Source organism: Psammomys obesus, unplaced genomic scaffold, assembly GCF_907164565.1.
Source record: "Psammomys obesus unplaced genomic scaffold, mPsaObe1.curated_primary_1811, whole genome shotgun sequence".
Classification (NCBI taxonomy): Eukaryota; Metazoa; Chordata; class Mammalia; order Rodentia; family Muridae; genus Psammomys; species Psammomys obesus.
The window spans coordinates 1,377,455-1,398,712 of record NW_026596406.1 but is presented as its reverse complement, the minus strand read 5'-3'; the positions used below and the strand labels follow the sequence as shown (position 1 = coordinate 1,398,712).

The 21,258-nt window shown below is 43.1% G+C and overlaps 1 protein-coding gene across 1 annotated transcript in view; it reads right to left on the bottom strand.

The window, feature by feature from the left end:
• Tsg101 (tumor susceptibility 101) overlaps window positions 1–20,394 on the bottom strand; it is a 24,162-nt gene extending 3,768 nt beyond the window's left edge. Inside the window, exons 1-6 of the mRNA XM_055597647.1 lie at window positions 20,256–20,394; window positions 14,204–14,288; window positions 9,189–9,254; window positions 7,065–7,228; window positions 5,384–5,510; window positions 1,887–1,953 (exon numbers count right to left, since the gene is read on the bottom strand). Of these exons, the coding sequence (XP_055453622.1) occupies window positions 1,887–1,953; window positions 5,384–5,510; window positions 7,065–7,228; window positions 9,189–9,254; window positions 14,204–14,288; window positions 20,256–20,297 (551 nt within the window). The 5' untranslated portion in view covers window positions 20,298–20,394. The remainder of the gene's footprint in view (window positions 1–1,886; window positions 1,954–5,383; window positions 5,511–7,064; window positions 7,229–9,188; window positions 9,255–14,203; window positions 14,289–20,255) is intronic.
• Window positions 20,395–21,258: the final 864 nt, after the last annotated feature.

Genomic DNA, 21,258 nt, shown 5'->3' with positions numbered 1-21,258 from the left:
TTTTTTTTTTTTTTCCCCCATGGAACAGTATATGGAAATTCCATTAATGAAACTTGGTTTAAAGTCAACTGTCAAGACCAAGCATGGTAGTATGTACCTACAATCTGGGAAGGAGGCTGAGGCAAAAGGATTCTTTGAGTATGAGGCTAGGGACTGGGAGATGACTCAGTGGTTAAGAGTGTTTGCTGCTCTTTCAGGGGCCCAGATTCGATTCCCAGTACCCACATGCTAGCTCATTGTCACTGGTCACTCTAGCTCCAGGGGATCTAACACCTTCTTCTGACTTCTGTGGGTGCCAGGCACGCACGTGGCACAAAGAGATTCATGCAAATCACTCACACATGTTTAAAAAAAAAAAGAAGAAGAAGAAAGAAAGGCAGGCATGGTACTGCCTACTTTTAACCTCCGCTCTGAGGAGGCGGAGGCAGAGAATGTCTGTGAATCTGAGGCCAGCCTGCTGCACACAAAGAATCCCACACATCCAGAGAACTATCTTGGAAACAAAGAGTAGAGGCCAGTTTGGGCTACAACAGCAAGACTCTATCTCAGAAAATGCAAAACAAATCAATCTACAAAACAGAGCCAACAAGGTAGCTTACACCTATAATCACAGCATATGGGAGGCTAAGGTGATTTTCAGACCAGCTAGAGAAATGTCTCAGTTGTTCTTGCAGAAGACCAAGGTTCCACTTCCAGCTCCCACACAGCGGCTCACAACTGTCCGTAACTCCAGTTTCAGGGTATCCAACACCCTCTTCTGACCTCTTAAGGCACCAGGCACGCAAGTGGCGCACAGACAAACACATGAGAAAAACACTCACACACAAAATGAACCATCTTTTAAAAAAAGTCTGAGCTCCTATATCAGAAAAAACCCAAAGAGGTAAATGGCCAAATGTTCTTGCTTGGCTCAGATTATACATGGATACCTTCAGAGAGGTAGAAATTCCAAGAATATTCCTAAGGACAAGACTCCAATAACAGAAGAGTAAAATTTTCTATTCTGATTTCTAGACAAGGTTTCTCTGTGTAGCTCTGGATACCCTGGAACTCTGCAGACCAGGCTGCCTTCAAACTGAGAGATCTGCCTGCCTTTGTAGACCAGGCTGGCCTTGAACTCAGAGATCACCTGTCTCTGCCTTCCAAGTACTGGGATTAAAGGCATACATAACCACTGCCCAGCATTTAAAAAAAAAAAAAAAAGTTTCTGGATAGTTTGTGTTATTCATATATTCTAATAAACAGTCCTAAATTTGCATTCTGGAAAATCCAAAGTTTCTTTTTAAAGATTTGTTTTTATTTACTGAGACAGTCTCACTATGTAGTCCTGGCTGGCCTGGAATTTATAAAGATCTGCTAGCTCCTGTCTCTGGAGTGCTAACACCCAGCTATTCCTTTCATTTTACGTGTATACACATGTGGGTGCCCGTGGAGACAAAAGGAAGGCTGGATCCCTCACAGCTAGAGTGCCCAGTTTAGGTGCTAAGAACCAAACTTAGGTCCCTTTGGAAAAGCAGAAAGTGCTCTAACTAAAGAGCCACTTCTCGAACCCTAAGGGAAAAAGCAAGCATTTCAAGGCTCCAAACCAATCAAGATTACTGTTATTACTAAGCCAAGCCTGCCTCCCCCACCCCGTAAATAAAACAAAGCTGCATTTTTCTAGGCAACCTACAACTCCTTTGAAATTATGTGCATACACTTTCCATAAACCCAGGTATGGTAGTGCAGGCCTATAATACCAAGGCTGAGGTAAGATTGTGAGTCTATACAGCCAGACCTATCTCAAAAAACAAACACCAATAAACCAACCCTTCACTGAATACCAACTAAACTTAATTCCCCAGTTAGCATTATTTTGATTCCAAGTGTAACAGAATTTTCATTACCTGGGGTTGGGAGGGTATCCAGATGGATATGCAGAGATTCCACTTGGCATGCCTGGCATGTAGGAGGCTAAAAATAATTTTTAATATTTGAAAGTCATATGCACAGTCCTGAATATAAAGGCTATAGAGTAACAGGTATCACTGTCACACCACAGCAAAATTTCACACCAAGAATCCAACCTCAGGCTCAAAACAAAACCAGCATCTGGCTTTTATTAGTTCTTTAAGGAATAATATTTTGAAGTCACTTAATTCCTAAATCATTATATGTGAGTGACAACACTCATGCAAATCTCAATAATAAATGACTGGAAGACAGGCCAACCTGGTAAGCTTTACAGCCTTAAAATTAATCTGTAATTTAGGAGAATTTGCTCTAAGACCTGCTTCTTAGAAGTTAGTCCACCTCTGCATCTAAGAAATCTTGGCCACATTGACTGAATTGCACAACTGGTTTTGTTGGCTTGTTTGAGAACCTAAGACTCCAAATCACTATAAGAAATCCTATACAAAACTTACATCCACACACAGTTAGACTGGCTTTTAAAAGCTTGAACATACTAGGGGGAAAAAGTTAAAATGTCATTAGTCTTCAAGAATGCCTCATTCATTCATAGAACCTGTAAGGTCAGTGATGCCAAAGGCTAAATTTGGCCTTGATGGAAAAGGACTTGCCTTCAGAGTCAATTTTACTCAAATGTTTCTCATTAGATACAATGGTGAATCAGTACTTAGGTCAATAAATAATGTTTTACTGTCTTCTATATGACAGGAAACAGGGATTTGATGAGAGGTGGGAAGAGATGGGGAAAGGAGAAGAGAAGAGAAGAGAAGAGAAGAGAAGAGAAGAGAAGAGAAGAGAAGAGAAGAGAAGAGAAGAGAAGAGGATGGTACAAAGGAAAGGCATGAGACAAGAAGGGATCCTCGGCCACATGTTGCTTAGAATCAGGCTGGGGCGGTAAAGAGTCAGCAGTGGCTGTTCTGCTAGTCACGCTGGCAGGGAAGGCAGAGTGCTATCTATGGGATCATCCAGGAAGGGAGCTAATTTAAGTCTGAGAGATAGAGTAAACCTCAAGGTAAAGGTGAGAGGTAGAATGATCTACTAGAGCAATGGCAGATGAAGCACGAAGAAAACGAGACACGAAGCCTTCAAAGAATGACCTTCTAGAGGACAGGTTACAGGCAAAGTGGGAGAAGTGTGCTGGGCTGCTATCAACAACAGGCTTGGGAACCTTTACCAGCCTAACACATCAGGGTTCACAGCCTCCTTAGGATGTACCAATAGATGCTGTACTACTTTTTCCTAAGTATAATGAAGGAAGACATTCAGTATTTCATTAAACAACAACAACTTCCAAAAGCTCACAACTCCATTCCACACATAGACACTTTCTAAGCAGGAAGCACAGTTGACATTATGAGTATCTCTTTAAAATGGCGAGTCCACTGTTAAGTATTAGCAACACACATGGTCAGTATCATTCTCTTCCATGCTAGTTTCTCCAATGTACAACCACTATCTCAGAGTCATAATTTCCTCGTAAGCATAAGCAATTTTTCTTTTCTTAAAAACGGGTTATTTCATGGCTTGGAGAGATGGCTCCATGGTTAAGAGGTAAAACAGAGAGCGCATGCATGTACACCCCTCCCCCCCACGGTTCGAGGGCTAGAGAAATGGCTCAGTGGTCCTGAGCACGTAATGCTCTTGCAGAGGACCCGAGTTTTATTCTTAGCACCCATAACTCACAGATGGACAGCTCACAACTGACTGCAACTTGAGTTACAGGGGATCTGATGCCTCTGGCCTTCCTCGGCACCTGAACTCGTGTGCACATACCCACACAGACACACTGACACAGGACTAAAATAAAACTTTAAAAAGATGAAGTTTGGATATAGTGTCTGAGTGTCTTGCCTGCAATTACTTCTGTACTGGTATGACTGAATGCCTGGCACCTGCAGGGTCAGAAGAGGGCACCAGATCTCCCAGGAGTGAAGTTCTAGATGGTTTTAAGTCCATGTGGATCCTCTGCAAGATCAACAGGTGCTCTTAACTGCTCAGCTGTCTTTCGAGTCCCAGAATGTTACTATGCTGCCCAGAACTCCATGGCTCACACAATTCTCTTGGCTAAACTTCCAAATCACAGGCACACACTATTGCACTTATTTTTGTTTTTTAAACAATGGCTTGTAACAGGACTCATCACTTAAAAATTACCCTGAAAGAGATAAAAAAATGTTCTGAGCAATGATTTCTCAACTATTAAATATTTATTCAAATATGTGTCCAAGATTCTTGGCTATTACTTAGTACATGTATGGGAGGACTCCAGACCTTTGCTCATAGTGATACCTGATAATGATGGCTATTATCTAACTGCCTAGAATGTTACTAAAATTTGAACAGAGAGTGTGCAGTGTCCAGGGCCACAGCGATTGACCTGAAGCAGCGCTTCAGGGCTGGAGGCGACCGTGGGCACAAAGCTGCACTGCACCCGTGACTAGTGTGGCCTCTTTATGGAGTACTGTACTTCCAAGGCAACGTGAAACTGAGAGAAGGAGAGAAAGGCTCCCTTTGTCTTGAGTGCTGAGCAAATAAATGAGGGGATCAGACCAGACAGTATCTGTTAACACTCAGTTAACAGGCCTTAACTAAGACAAAAACAAACTAACATCCTTACTCCAGGAAACACTAGTCCTAACAAGCTCACTCTCAGAGGGAGGGGAGCGGGAGTCACTTCCCTGACATTCCCATTCTGCTCAAGGATCAAGATACTCTCCATGAAAAACGAGTAAAAACAAGAGCATGTCTTTAGGCAGAAGGAAATAAGGCTCACATAACTTGTCTTTAAAGAGAAGTTTGTCAAAATCACAACTTAAAACACAGTAAAATCAGTACAAAACAAAAACAAAAGAAGCAAGTACAACCAACTCCCAATTACCCAGTATGCTTGTCAAGTATCAGCAAGGATCATTCATATGATCAGAACAGGGGTGGGGCTATTTATGGGGTGCACAGTACTGTCCCCGTGCTCTCACCCTTCCAACAAGGTAGTCACAAATTGGCTGTACCGCAGAGAAGCAGCCAAGAGCTAGATGTCTAATTGTGTATACCCAGAATAGCTCAAGGGAATGAGCTAGCTGATGTAATTAATTCTCTATAATACAGATCCTGGAGGCACAGAGAAAGCTCAGGCTACCTTTCAAATTACATTTGCTTTCCAGGCTTTTCCATGGCATGCATAATTTAAAACTTCTAGCTCTATTTGGCATCTTCTCTTCCACTCTGAAATCCAGAACATCCACACTTTGATGTCTACCCACAGATGGAAGCCCAAATGCCAGTCTTTGGTAGGAACCTGTACATGCAGATGTGGGGCTTCAGAATACTTCCAAAAACTCCACTAACTTGAGAAGCTAAAAAGCAAAGTGAAGTTATTTGAAGGGTTTTACAGGCTTTGTTTCAGTAACTTTTAAGATCAGATCAAGCTACTTACTATTTGGTGGCCCTGTTGCTGTGTATGGTGGGTAGGACGCAGAAACAGTAGGACGGGAGAACACTGGAGGCTCCTCTCCAAATATCACAATCATGATCTGAATAAGCTCCAGCAACTCTGACCGTGGCTAAAAAGGGTGGAAAACACAAGAAATCATGTCACCTATAATTATGTCTCAGCAAAATAGAAAGTTTGGTCTTTCTGCTGTTAGTTTTTAACTCTCTGACAATTTTCTTTACTCTCTTGGCTTTTTATCATAGGTATGCACGAGCACATATACCACACTGTGCTCAGGAATCAGAAGACAACTCTGGAGTAAATTCTCTCCTTCCATCTCTACTTGAGTTCTAGGGATCCCCAGGCTTGTGTAGCCTATGCCCTTACTCGTGAAGCCATGTGGCTGGCCCCAGCTATTTCCCTGAACACACCAATTTTCAAATCAGACAACTTTACATGAAGCACGGAAACATGTCTGTGTCTAACCCCTGTGTAGCTCTCTTTTAGTGTAGTGTTAAGTTTACATGCTGGGCATCACTTGTGAAAAAGGATGGAGCAGGCAGAAGTTTCCAGGAACAGGAACTGGTGAGGAGCACTTCATTCGAGCGGGTGGGGCCTGTTCCAGGGCAGGCTCTACAAGCTATCCAACTGAGTTCTCGCTCTCAAAATAAATGTGATGGTTAACAACATCTTGGTTGTCAACAAGACTGGATCTGAGATACTCCCTGAGTGGGCAGAACCTTCCCATGTCGGCCCAGATACAAGAGGTCAGAGGACAAGGCAGCGTTGCTTTTTCTGCCAATCATCCACCTCCCCACTGCCACCTCTGCTGCCACCTCCTCTGACACAGAAAGCCAGCTGTTTTGCCTTTCTAGAGACATGGCTTGGCAGTTAAGAGCACTGGCTACTTTTGCAGAGGTCTTGGGTTCAATTCCCAGGACCTCCTCTGGTGGCTCACAACTGCCCACAACTCTAATTCCAGGAAATCTGATGTTGTCTTCTGGCTTCCACAGGCACCAGGCTCAGCATTCATACACACACACACACACACACACACATACACACACACACACTCTTTAAAAAATCCAAAAAAACTTCCTTAATAATATATTCATTGTATTGCTTCTGTTCCTCTAGAGAGCAGTGATGCAATGTAGGCTTCTGGCTATTTTGTACAAATGTTGCTCAGCTCTCAGCCAGTTACACTATCAGAGGCAGAAACAGGAGTTACCAACTGTTGCCCTTGACAGCAAGCAATGCTTCGAAAAATAAGATCTGAATTCCCAAACATACCCCATCAGTGTACCCGTTTTAAAACTAATATTCTACCTTTGAACCTCGTCTGTTTAAGTTTATATTCAACTAAACAAAATGGTGAATAAGCATTATATAGACTATTTCCCTTTCAGCTATTTAGTATTACAGTTCATGTACGTCATCTTAGTACTTGTTTGAGGACAACACAATATAGACTCTACCTCAAAAACCAAACAGACAAACAAACAAAACCACTACCACCAACAAAAACTAAACAAAGGAACAATGAAAGCCTTTTCTAACTGCCTCAGTCCACTGTCTGAACTTACTTTACCATTCTTGGAATTTTCCTTGAGTGTAAACTGAAGACAGAAGCTAGTGAGTAGAACATACATGTAATTACATCACAGAGACACATAATACTTACGTGTTTCCAGTCATGTAGATAAGGTAGGTAGATCTTCCCATTTGCATCTACATGTTTTCCTGTTTTAATAGTCATTGAACTAGTAGGCTTAACAAAACAGATAGGGGGATTATATGGGTACGTGTCCAGCAGCCACAGGCATATTGGAATATTATATGTATTACCTGAGAGAGAAGAAGAAACCTCAGTTACTCCTATTGTTTTCCAGGATTGTAAGACACAAGATTGAGAGCAACAAACACCACCATGGCCACCATCAGCGCTATTTTTTTAATTTCAGGTGCTTCTTGGAGCTTTGGTTTGTGAGCCACCTCAAGAAGGTCAAAGTGCTGACCGCTTTCTGCAGACAACATTCTTTTGCTCCAACCTACCGTCTGAGATGGAAGGAAAGTGATGCACCCATTCTCTTCCAGAAGCTAGTCTCCACCCTCTAACAGTTAACCGATGCCACCCATGCTTATGGCGGTTTCAGTGGTGAAACAGAATCTCAGCTGAGAAATCTGACTACTTGGCAGTCAAATGGAAGGATCTCAAAAGATGCAAAGTCACCACATTAAACATAGAGCAGTCTTTAATGCTCTCAAAGCCCAATGTTGCAAGCAACTGTTTACCACCTCTGCAGCTTACATGTACTTCACCTTCACAAAGTTTCGGCAACACAAATAGGTAAGCATGTTTCACCTCAAGAAATGAGATACTAACAGAACTTCTGATTCCTCCTTCTCACCATCCAGACACATCTACAATGTGTAGCTCTAACACATGAAGCCTTAGGTTTATTATCAACATTGAGAAGTCTCTGCTCTTTGAACAAGAATCCCCCACAGTAACCTGGACCTGCATGCTATGACCCATGAAGAAGGGTTGAGGGAAAAGAGCAGGCTCACTTCAATATCCATACACACTTCCACATCCCTAGGGGCAACAGAGCAGTTAGTAATTAAGCTTGAGTCCGTCACAGATGCTCTCAGTTAACGCTTTTCCTTCAGGATTATGTCAGGAGCAAGTGGCTGACAAGCATCATTATCTCTGTGATCTTCCTATATGCCCCTATTCTCCTTTTTGATCTCACAGCACAGCAAACACAGAACTGTTGTGTAACATTTCCCTACAGGTTCATGTTCTAAACCAGTGGTTCTCAATCTATGGATCATGAGCCCTTTGGGGTTCCACAGTAGATATTATGCTTTTCAGAGATTTACATTATGATTCAGAACAGTAGCAAAATCATAGTTACAAAGTAGCAATGAAATAATTTCATGGTTGAGGGGTTACCACAACACCGGGCACTGTATTAAAGGGTTGCAGCATTAGGAAGGCTGAGAACCACTGTCCTAAACACCTGTTTGCCAGCTGATGGTGATATTCCGGGGCCTATGTCACAGAACTGGGTCACTAGGGGAGGGCCTTTGAAGGTTCAGCATCTTTCTCTGGGGGCATGTCCTAGCTAGCCACAAGGAATAATAATGAATACAACTGTCCCAAAGCACAACAGGCTCTTAAGAAACTGAGTGTTCACTTATCACTGAGTATAACAGAGAGCTGACTGGTTAGCAGAGACTAGCTACCCAAATCGCGTCCAAACAACAACCATAAACATGTGCCTTTTCCTGTTTGTGTAGGACACACCAGGCTCGTGCAAGCCTTCACATGTATCACTTCCATGAAGCATTGGCACCCGAGCCAGGTAACATTCCCCAAATGCTGGGGAATCCACGGGCACAAAGTTCAAACTGCACAGCAGGAATCCAAACATAATTTCTGTCCCGACTTTAAGCACCACCTCACCACTACCCAGTACAGTTCCCACGGTCAGAAAGGTATGAATGGTGAGAAAGGCTGAACTAGCAGACAGTAGCACGATTCCATGAAACATTAAGTTCTGTCTGTATTGTAAAGCACTTGTTTGTTGCTCTATCTTGACAGAGAAGTTAAACAATAATGACAATAAAAACCCAACTAACTGTGAGGTGCTGCTGCCAAATAAAGTTGAAATAGAGCTGAAGAGAAGACCTCTATCTTGTCAAGAAGGCCCTTAGAATGTACTCAATGCACTTTTAACTCCTTGGCAGAGGTTCCTGCCAGCATAGAGAGCTACTGTGAGAACATAAACATGTTCTTTACCTCTGTAACGCACAGGGATTGTTCCAGTGAGGTTCACCAGCTCCCTGGAACTGCCATCATTAAAAACTAGAAGGAAAAACAGAGATTTCATCGTGAGCATTTTTGTACACACCATCATGTAGGTTACTCTTTCATCAGTTCCCTATGGAATCTGGCTAACTTGTCAGTGTTCAGTAACAGAGCCTCCTTCATTGACTCACTTACTTTAAAAAGCTCTGGAGTACTTGTAAAAATGGATCTTCTGAGTGCTGTATTTCCAAATACGAACTTTTGGTCTGCAACTAACATGACTTTAAGCCTGTTTAGAAAAATCACTTTGAGCTGGGTGGTGGTAGGGCACGCCTTTAATCCCAGCACTCAGGGAGGCAGAGGCAGGTGGATCTCTGTGAGTTTGAGGCCAGCCTGGTCTACAGAGTGAGTTCCAGGACAGCCAAGGCTACACAGAGAAACCCTACCTTGAAAAACCTAAATAAATAAATAAAATTAAAATCACTCTGAAGTTATTGTGGTGTAAATCTAAGATGGATGCAATGATTATGCAAAAACTGTATCCCCAGTAAAGTTGTTTTTAACAAATTTAAGAATAAATATATCAGTAAGTAATAAAAATCTCCGTCAAAGCTGTCAATAGAGCTCCATGGAGCAGCTGTCTTGAATGAAGACCCTGGACTTGATCTTTAGTACCACTAAGAAGGAGGAAGACGTCACTGCCAAATGACGCCACACTAAAAGCTCACCTTCCATCATTTCACTTTAGAAACCCCCACTCATTGTGGCCGGGGTGTAGCCAAGCTGTAATGGAGTGCGTGCCTAGATGCCTGAAGCCCGGGGCTCCGTCACCAGCACTGTGTAAACTGGGCATGGTGACACATGCCTACAGCCCTAACACTTGGAAGGTAAAGGCAGGAGAATCGGAAGTTCTTCTACACATACATCATCACTGCCAGTCTCAATTCCAAGGTGGTATTAAATTACAGTACTGGAAAGAGATGTCTCCATAGTTAAATACAGACACCTTCTTTCAACATGTTATTTTATTTATTTTTATTTTATGTTTATGTGTGTTAAGTATTTTGCTTGCATGCAAGTGAACCATGTATGCATGTACACTCAGAGGGTAATAGAAGAGGGCCTCAGATTCCCTGAACTAGAGTTACAGGCTATTGCAGTCTGTCATGTAGCTGCTAGGAATTGAACCTGGATCCTCTGTAAGAGCAGTATGTGCTCTTAACTGCTGAGTCATCTCTCCAGTCCCTGTCCTGAACTCTCCTTTTATTCTTAAAAAAAATTATTATGTGTGCCATCACACCTGGCTTCCTTTTATTCTTAAAAGAAATTATTATATGTATAAGGGTGTTTTGTTTACATGCATGCCTGTACAACATGCATGCTTGGGATTGGCAGAACCCTGAAACTGGAGTCACAGAGAGTTGTGTGTGCCATGTGGGTGCCAGAAATTCAAATGAACCTTGATGTCTTTTATGTCTTTTGCATAATTTGTGCTACACAAACTGCTTTCTTTCTAACACTTGTTTAGAGTGGACACTGTCACACAGGGCAAACGCTGCACTGACAGATCTGTAGAAGGACATGTGGTTCACATAAGCAACGCCTGCTCACCCGGAGGCTGGGGATGAATTGGATGTTGTCTGACACCTGATCATCCTTTGCTCTCACCCAGCTCTCCCAGAATTCTGAGTACTGTTTCTCAGTCACTAGAACTCACTCATGAACAGGTCCCATGTACCTTACAATGGTTTCTTATAAAGCTTATTACTAACCAACCCTTCCTCCCTAGGCTCTTCTCCTGAGCACCACTTCTCAGAAAACAGAACCCATTCTGTGGAAGAGGTCACAGCTACTTCGCAAGGGAGTTAGATGTAGTCATACCTTTGTTGTCATAACTACCATGAAGAAATCTTTTTCCAAAGTTTTACTGTGTTTAAATATGTAAAAAAAAAAAAAAAAAAAAGAAAAAGAAAAAGGCGGGGGTACTGGAGAGATAGGGATCCGACGCCATCACATAGACATACATTCAGGCAAAACACCAATGCACATGAAATAAAAATAACTAATATCTAGAAAATATGTTAAAAAAAAAACCCACTTGGCATCAAGACTCCAGAAATTTAAACCAGACTAAGTTGTGCTGGGCCAAGATTCATATTTTGCCTCTCCACAGATCACTGTTAGGACTTCCACGTGGATTCAAGATGAAATGGCCTCTAAAGGCTCTTGTGTTGAAGTCCTGGCCTTTGACGAGGTGACTGGACCATGAGAACCACGGCCTCAGTAGTGAATCATAAAGGACAGGCATTATTGAGGTGGCAGGACCTGGAAAGGTGGGCCAGGTTGGAGTATCTCCTATGCCAGGCCTCTTACTCTTCCTCTGCTCCCTTGCTTTATGAGGTGAGCAGCTTTTCTCCACCATCTCCTTCTGCCATGACGCTCAGACCCACCTCAGGTCCATAGCAATGAAGTCAAGAGATCACTGACTGCAGTGTGAGACTGAGCCACAGCCAGTCTTTTAAAGAGGTTGATTTCCCAGAGACTCTTCCTATGAGAAAAGCTGGCACACGCTGTAACAAACAAAGCAAGCACACACAACCACTCTGACAACAGCAGCTCTTCTGCAGACAATTGTCTAATTTTGTGCATTGTGAAGTTAGAATATGTTCTTGGGCAGAATGATTCATGCCTACAGTCACAGCACTTGGAACAGTGAGGCAGGAGGATTACCATGAGTTCAATCACAGCCCCAGCCATGTAAGTTCCAGGAGAGCTTAGGCTAGAGTAAGAGTGAGAACCTATCTTAAAAATCAAACAAACAGGGGGCTGGAGAGATGGCTCAGTGGTTAAGAGCACTGTCTGCTCTTCCAAAGGACCCAGGTTCAATTCTCAGCACCCATATGGCAGCTCACAACTGTCTATACCACCAATTCCAAGGGATCTGACACCTTCACACTAATGCACATAAAATAAAATAAATTATTTAAAAAAAAGAATTAAACAAACAAAAAAATTCACGCGTTGAAACACTACATTTAAATTTAGTATGTTCTCTAAAGCATTTTTATAATGAATGAAAGCAAGAAATAAAAAGGAAATTGTCCCGGGTTTGAACCTTAACAGATAATAGTTTAGACTGAGTTCAGCTATATAAAACCAGAAAACTTTGTGTGATGATGATAGCTATCAGTTTTGATGAACAGCATGCAGTAAAAACCACACTTAAACACAGGGCTTAGTAGTACATGCCTGTAATCCCAGCAGCTGTGAGGCTGAGGCAGGCCAATCTCTGAGTGGAAGGCCAGGGCCTGGCCCGCTGGAGCCACTTTGGGTTTCGTCAGTCAATACAGTGTGTAGACAGAAATAATGCAGACTGAGGGAGCTTGTCCCAGGTTTGAGAGGAGGCCTCGTCATTTACCGTCACCTCCACCTCTCCATAGGACCTATTGTTTTCACAACCCTGCCTGCAGGAAGTGCAGTCTACAAAGCCTCAGCAACAAAATCTCACTCTCTAATTCAGAGCCAAGGACCTCCTAGTGGACAGGAGGACAAGGGCACATGCTTTCCCCTGGCCCTGGCCCTGATGTGCTCAAGGTAGGACTGCTATATCTTAAAAGAGAAAAACTCCAAATGTTATTTCTTAAGTTCTCAGTACAAAGACAAATTGCCATCTAAAACTAAAGACCATTATTAAAAAATACTTTCCAGTTGGGTGTGGTATTGCACACCTTTAATCCCAGCAGAGGCTCGTGAATCTCTGTGAGTTCCAGGCCAGTCTGGTCTACAGAGTGAGAGAGTTCCAGGACTAAAGCAGAAAAACGGTGTCTTGAAAAACCAAAACAAAAAAAAAAATCCAGATTTATAAAATGAAAGGGACTGTTAGTCCCAACTAGTCTTGTGATGTGACCCTGAGAGCTGAGAAGCTGGGGGAGGGGCTGAGGCCCAGCAGCTAAGACACTTGGCATCTCCATGGTAATCCACCTCTCAGAAAATTTTGTTGCAATGAAACTTAAGTTTTACAAATCTGTCTTAGCTGGGTGGTGGTGACACCACTTTAATCACACATAGCACCTGAGAGCAGAGACAGGCAGATCCCAATGAGTTCAAGGCCAGCCTGGTCTACAGAGTGAGTTCCAGGACAGCCAGGGCTACAGAGAAACCCTGTATTGGGAGTGGGGGTGGGAGAGTCTTATAGAGATGATTAGAGAGGGGAGGCAGACACAGAAGAGACAGAGACAGGCAGGCTGAACTGACTATCTTTATTGCTCAGGCTGGCCTAGATTCCTAGGTTCAAGTAATCCTCCTGTTCCAGGTCCTTGAGTAGTTGAGATTACAGGTTCATGATGCCAAGATATGCATTTGATTTTGTTTAATGTTTAACTGTTAAAACTTAACCACAGAATTTTCCCTTTAACCCTCAGCTGCTCTTAGCAATGTTCTTCACAACTCTGTCAAATGGCCTGACAAGATGGCTCACTGGGTACGGGCTGCAAAGCCTAATAACTCAAGCTCAAGCCCCACAATGACACGAAGAAAGAAGCACAGACTCCTGTAGTTTGTCCTCTGATCTGCACATGCATGCTATAGCATTTGGACTCTAAGTATTTTGGAAAGGAAAAGAAAAAAACTTTAAAAAATGATAAACTAAATTATATTTAAAATTCTCTCCTATGGGCTAGAGGTACAGCATGCAGGAGACTGGGTTTGGTCCCCCAACACAGAAAAACAAATATCTCCCCCAAGTATCAAAGTAATACTTTTTAAGACTTGGAAGGAAAAAAAAAAAAAAAAAAAAAAAAAAAAAAAAAAAAGGCTTGGAAGCACTCAACAGATCTATTTTTCAGACTTATTCTCTCTTTCCTGTTTCCCGACACCTTTGTTGGGTGGAAGTTCAATCCTTCAACTGGAAACCCAACAAACTGAAAAGGAAAACAAGAAAACTGTAGCCATAGACACAAGGAAAAAAGTCAATCACAGTGACAGATACTCTTCTTGAATAAACTTACCATATGAATCCAATACAGGTTTGAGATCTTTGTACATAGCGATGACATTGACAGTTTGACGGACAGTTAGATCTCTGTATTTGTACTGAAAAGCAAAAATTACAAAGTTTACTTAAAACCAATGTGCATCACTTTACTGCTGGATTTTCTTTTCTTTTTTGGTTTTTGAGACAGGGTTTCTCTATGCAGCCCCACTGTCCTCAAACTCAGAGATCTACCTGCCTGCCTCCAAGTGCTAGGATTCAAGGTGCGAGCTACCACTACCCGGCTGTATTTTCTTAAAATGTTATTTTTCTTTGTTGCAGTCTTCTTGAACCTTCTACTCATCGTTAACATTAAAGCCTAAGGGAACCTCAGGGAACTTATTTCTTTACCACAACCCTTTCTGAGAAAGGGAACCCTTCTGAGGTTGCTCACTACTATTTTAGTACTTATTTTATTTTTATAAATTACAGTTTATTCACTTTGTATCCCAGCTGTAGCCCCCTGCCCATCCCCTCCCAATCCCACCCTCCTTCCCTCTTCTTCTCCTATGCCCCTCATTATTTTAGTACTTTTATTCAAGTTAAAAGGCCCCATCCAAAGGGCTCAGTGGCTTAAGAGCACTAACTGTTCTTCCATAGGGCTCAGGATGGAGTCCCAGCACCCACATGACAGATCATAACAGTCTGTAACTCTAGTCCCAGGGGAGCCAATGGCTCTTCTGGCTTCTTCAGGTACCAGGTACACACAAGGTACTTGGACATACATGCAGGCATTTTTTTAAAAAAAGAGTTCCCATCCAAAAAAGGTTTTTAATGAGGTTTGATTTTATTGTCTAATCTGGCTTTAAAATTAATGATCTTCTGCCTCAAGCCCCAAGAAGCTGGGGAAATATAGGTTACTCAAAAACTATGCTTGCATCTTTCTTTTAACAAAACTTTCCCGTACACTTCCCTCATTCTCACTCTGTAGCATTCGCTGTCAACAACCACCATTTTGCAACAGATCACTCACCCCACCACTCTCTCCTCTCCTCTTGAATTAGCACACGGGTTTAGGCACATCTAGCAGGAGCTAACTGATAATAACACACTGATGCTCACAGCTTGATAAGCCCTACCCATGCAAAGCTCTTAACTGGCTTGTCTTAAAAAGCAAAACAAGCAAGCAAACAAACAAACAAAACAGTCAGCTGCAGAGGCTATGACCCAGACGGAGAGAGCTCACCTAGCACGCCCACGTTCCCCTCAGTACAGGAAAAAAAGAAAAAATAAATAAAAAGCAACCAGCTATTCCAACAGACTCTGCTAGCAAGGCAGAAAACAAAGCATCAGTATGACACAGTTCTTTACTGCTAAAGGATATTAATCATATGAACAGCCCACCTTTAACCTAGTATTTATTTGATAGTGACAGCCTCATCTCTATCTTAACACACATGAATTAGTTTTTGGATCTAAGAAGTTATGATATGCAAGATATTTATGTTCTTGCCCCTTCTCTCTAGTGAGTTCACTGCAGAGAGGGCCATGCTTCTTCACTGGGAAGAAACACGTACTGGGTATGCCTGTGGTCTCAGCAGCCACTGCTTAATGTCTACAACAATCTTCTTCAAGCCTCCTACAGTTTTGGACATTCCACTGTGGAGACAGTGAGATGTGATCAGATTTGGATGTTTGAATGGCAAGGATTTTCTGTGTTGGGAAGAGGACTCAATAATTTTTGCCTCAGCAACAGAATGGGTGCACGTATATTTTATACCCTTCACAAAACTGCTTATTAACGTCGCCAATGCCTGCTATATGGTGTGGCATGCCCAATTCTATCCTTCATTTTATTCAATCCCCAAGATCCACATGGTAGAAAGAAAGAACGGACTCCTGCAGCTTAGCTCTGACCACCATATGCTCACTGGCACATGTGCAAATGTGCACACACAAATGATGAACATAATGAAAAACTAAAAAACCCAAACCCCATGTCTTCTAAAGTATCAGAGCTCGACTCCTTCTTATCCTTTGTTCTTTCCCTTCTAATCAATTATTACTGAGCCACAGGACTCACTCCCTTATCTTTTTCATCTAATTTCACTTCTTTAGTGTTCTCTCTTGCATTTTTAAGTATTTAACCTCACACATTAAAGTATTTAAGTATTAAAGTATTTAAGTATTTAAACTCGCACATTTCCCATACAGGGCTGGCAAGATGGCTCAGGAGGTAAAGGAGCATGCTGAGCAGTTAGGCTTGCCCCCTAAGTGTGGTCCCTAGAAGCCCACAAGGCAGGAGAGAATGACTTCAGCGGCTTGTTTCGGACTTTCAAACGCTTGCCTTGGCATATATGTGCGCCAATATGCACATGGACATCTTTTTAAAAACACTTTCAATCTGAACCTCTTCCATAAACTCTAGACATGCGTCCCTTCTTTCTGCAATTTCAGTGACCCACACTTAACCTCAATCCTGAAGTATTTGAGAGAGCAGCCATCGCCCTTGTGCATGCACACCAAGCCCATGCGGGACAGGACTGGAAGTGAGAGGATCTGCACCCTATGAGTGGTGCACCGTGGAGTTACTCAAGGACTCCAAGGATAAGCATGCTCAAGTTCATCAGGAACAGGGTGTGGACGAGAGGAAGCAGGAGCTGGGCAACAAGATGGCTGCCATAAGGAAGGCAGCAGCCAAGAAGGACCAATGGCCCCTCTCCTTCCCCAATACATTTGCTTTGCAAAACAAAACAAACACCAGAAAATTCTAGAAATAAACAATTCATTACATTAAATTGCACTTCTTTTTTCCCCTCTCAAAACAGGGTTTCTCTGTGTAGCCCTGGCTGTCCTGGAACTCACCTGGCTAGCCTTGAACTCACAGAGATCCACTTGCCTCTGCCTTCCAGTGCTGGGATTAAAGGTGTGTGCCATCCAGTAAATTGAATTTCTAAGTAGCATGATATCTTGATGAAATCTCAGTCCTACTGTCCTGCCCAGGAAGTGAGTCATCTCTCTGTCCAGCATAAGTACACTATACAGACTACCCCACCTGTTAGTGACTGACTGTCCCAGTGCTTGTGTTTAAGAAACTATTTTACTCAAAGCCAGAAATTTATAACTGCTTTACCTTGTTATATTATTATTAACCTCTTACTGAAACTAACTTGTAAGTTAAATTTCCTTACAGAAATGCATGCATAGGAAAAAGCACAATCTATATGGTTCAATACATCTGCTTTGTCTTGGAATGTCTCCACTATGGGGAAGGGAAGAGGGAGTGCTTTGTATCTAGTTACCAGTTTGACAGCTGTGTATCTACTGCACGTTAAACTGGCCAGGAACAATCTCCTTATCACCCTCTCAGTTGCATTCTTCCCACATCTTGACTCTAGCTGCTATTCAGATTCCAAACCTTGAGTTTCTCCTTGACATCTCCTTCTCAAGCCACAGCAAATCTTGCTCAGCATTAACTTCAACACATACCCAGAATCCTGGGCGGAAGAGAGGGCTTAGTGCCTAAGGGTGCTTCCTCCTCTACAGAGGAACCAAACTCAGTTCCCAAGACCCACACTAGGAGCTCCAGGCAATGCCCTCTTCTGGTTTCTGTGGTCAGCCACATGTATATGCACACACACACAAAAGTGTACTTAAAAAGAAATTCTTTTTAAAAACTGTACTTGTCTATCTACATCTCTAGACCCTGACTTCCCCCTCAATAGCGACAACTATGCTCTAAGCCGGGAACAGCAGTGTTGTCTCTACCGCCCTGCTGCAGTCTCAGTACAGCACCTAGAGTAGCCCTGTTACAATTGACATCAATTGGGCTGAGTGTTGTGGATCATGCCTTTAGTCTCAGCACCTCAAAAATAAATAAGTAAGTAAATAAATAAATAGAAATAAAAAAGCAAGGGGGAAGCTGGAGATGGCGTGGCACATCTGCTGCTCTTGCTTAGGTGGTTCACAAACGCTGCAACGCTAGCTCCAGAGGGTCCAGTATCTTTGACCTCTGTGTGCAGATCTTGCTAGCCCTCAAACTCACAGAGATCTGTTGTTAAAGGTTTGTGTCACATATCTGTTCCACATTATAATTTAAAAAAAAAAAAAAAACAAAAAAAAAACTAAACTAAATTATTTCCTATCACAATCCAACCAAATGCTAATCCTTACCCTGGCCTGAAAAGCCCTCCAAAATCTCCCATATCACTGAAAGTCAATGCCAAATACCACTAATTCCTGCCTGCTCTCAGCTGGCCATGCTCCCATCCTTTTGGTGATGAACTGCTTCAAACCTTTGTGCTTGTCTTTCCTTCTTCCCAGAATGTTCTTATCCCAGATTGTTCCAGAGCTCATTTCCTTATATTGCTCAGGTTTCTGCTCAGATAGCACTTCTCACAACAGAAAACTAGGACCTCACCATTGTCACCACCACCACCATTTCTTTCTTTACTTTTCTCAAAAGCTATTATCAACTTTGCAACATTATTAGCATGATTTTGATACTTACTGGCTTCTATGTTAAGAAGTACAATTTTTAGTCAATTGCTCACACTGCTGTATCTCTACAATTTACCGTACAATAGCACTTTTTTTTTTTTTTGAGATGGTCTCACTATGAAAACCAAGCTGGCCTCAAACTCAGAGATCTGCCTGCCTTTGCCTCCCAATCAGTGTAGTGTGTGCCATCATTTCAAACTCAACAGCAACTTTTAGTGTGACTACTTTCTTCTACCCAGTTGGCAGTGACTCATCTTCTATTCTAAGTAAATACTGTATGTAAAAAAACAGAAGGTTGCTGTTAATAATGAATAAAGTAGAAAGTTATCTGCATAAAGCAAGATGGACTAATAGTAGAAATATATTCAATTGATAAAAATCACAACCGAAAATGGTGTTGACAAAAACCTGATGAGGATGGGAGCTAAGATAATGTTCAAAGGAGAGAGATGATCTGTAGCAATATTAAAACATTAACCAGACCCCTCCCCATGAGCCAGAATATCTTGATAAGGGTGGAGATTCTTCAATTGGATGAAGTTAATGGGCTAAATCCTCTAAAAGCTTAATTGATGCTTTGAAAAATAAATGATGAAGATAAACGTTACTACATAGACCTTTGCCTGGGCCACTGATCCCCCAGCCCCATCTGTCATAACCCATAACTACAGGAAAAAAAAAAAAATCAAGAAGCTTAAAAAGTAATGGGTAGATAGCCAAGAGACACAGGTTCGGTCTCAGGGGCTATGGGCATGACTGTACTAGAAAGGTCTCTTTTACAAAGTTTTGAATTTTTTTTTTTTTTAAGCATCATTTTTGTTTGTTTGGATACAGAGTCTCACTGTGTATCCCTGGCTGGTTTGGAACTCATGATCTGTCCATCTCGGCCTAAAGTGCTGGGTTTAAAGGCTGTGCCAACACGCCCAGTTTCCTTGTAAATAGAAACCTCTTAAACCTACGATCTCTATCGAAGGAGTTAGGGCTCAACCACATTACATAGATTTTATTCCAATTAAATTTGGTAAATTACCAAAAAAAAAAAAAAAAAAGCATTCTGGAGTTGGGTGCCCAGTGTGTTCATCAAACTAAGAAATTAACATGCAAAATATCCAAAAAGGCCTTTTTAAAAGTGGGGGGGGGGACCCCTAACCCCAGTCAGGCATACGAATTTTTAAGTTCAACTCAAAGTAAACAAGCAAACAACTGCGTTAATCATAGTTAATGCATGCAATGGAACGGAACTGCAGAGTTCTCCAAAGTGAGGCGGGGATGGCAGTCTAGGTTTTCTGGCGGCTCTACTCCAGCGAGCCAATTGCACCAACAGTTCCCGAGCTCCGGAGAGGTGGGCCGGGCCGCGCCCGGCCCGGAGAAGCGCGCGGGGACCGAGCTGGGCAGGGCCAGGCGCCTGCCCGCAGGACCAGGCGACAGCAGGGCTGTCTGGGCCGGTAAGCAGCGCCGGGCGGACAGCAGTGGCCGCGCCGGACACGACCCCGCTTTTGTTTACGGACACGAAGGCGGGAAGGGCCGCTCCGCAGAGCAAAGCGGACTCAGCGCTGCCCGCGGGGCCGCCCAGCAGGGCGCGGGCTCACCTTGGACATCATCTTCTTCAGCTGGCTCTCGGACACCGCCATGGCGCGCGCCTCCGTCCCCACAGGCAGAGGGTCAGCGCCACGGGGCCGCCCCAGGCCGCCAGACAATCGCCGCCGCCGCCCCGCCCCTGCCAAGCAGGAAGCCGGCGCTCAGCGCTTCCGCTTCCCGTGCGTCACTTCCGGAGACGCTGCCCGGTTCCCGCAAGCCGGGAGCCTTTCCCGGCCGCTGAGACTCTCGGCCGCCGGCGGCCCCTGCCAGGCACTGCGCGCACAGGGTCCTGGGGCCGCGCCGCTCGCGTGACCAGCTCCTGGACAGCCTGGCCTCAGGAGTTGCTTTAGGTGACGCCGGCCGAGGCCCCTCTGTTTATCACCTGCATTTGTCTTTTGTTACTGTCAGTTTAAACGTTTGAAGCCCTTTATGCTAAGTTCGCAAGGGTAAAGATAAAGACAGGCTGCACTCAGCCTTGAAGGTCCTTGATGTCAGCCTTATTTTCAGACTAAAAAGAATTTTCTCCTTCAGACTTCGGAGCCGTCTCTCCAGTGTCAATCCCAAAAATGCAAGGAGAAAGATTGAGCCTAATTATGATCACGGTCAAATTAAAACAAGCTCTTCTATTTGTGTACAGGAGGTCAGCACTGGGCATAGGCAAGAAAATGGTTTTTATTGCTCGGGTGGGAAGGGGTTTCCAAATGGGGGTTTGGCAGTCAAATAGGCTTACAGAATTAGGACAAAGTGGTCATGGTTGCAAGGTGGCCTTAAGGTAGTCATGACAAAGTGCACATAAGGTGGTTATGACAAGGTCATAATAACCTTTTGAAACAAAGGCATGGTTACAGTTGGGAACAAGCAAATGAAATGTATTCTAAGCGCTACCGTTGGTACAACGTTCTGTGGAATGAACAATTTACCCTTGTTCATTCAAATGCTGATCTCTCTACTCCACTATCCGGTTTCAATCCGGACATTTCGTTGTGATGTGTATTCTAAGCATCACCTGTCTCA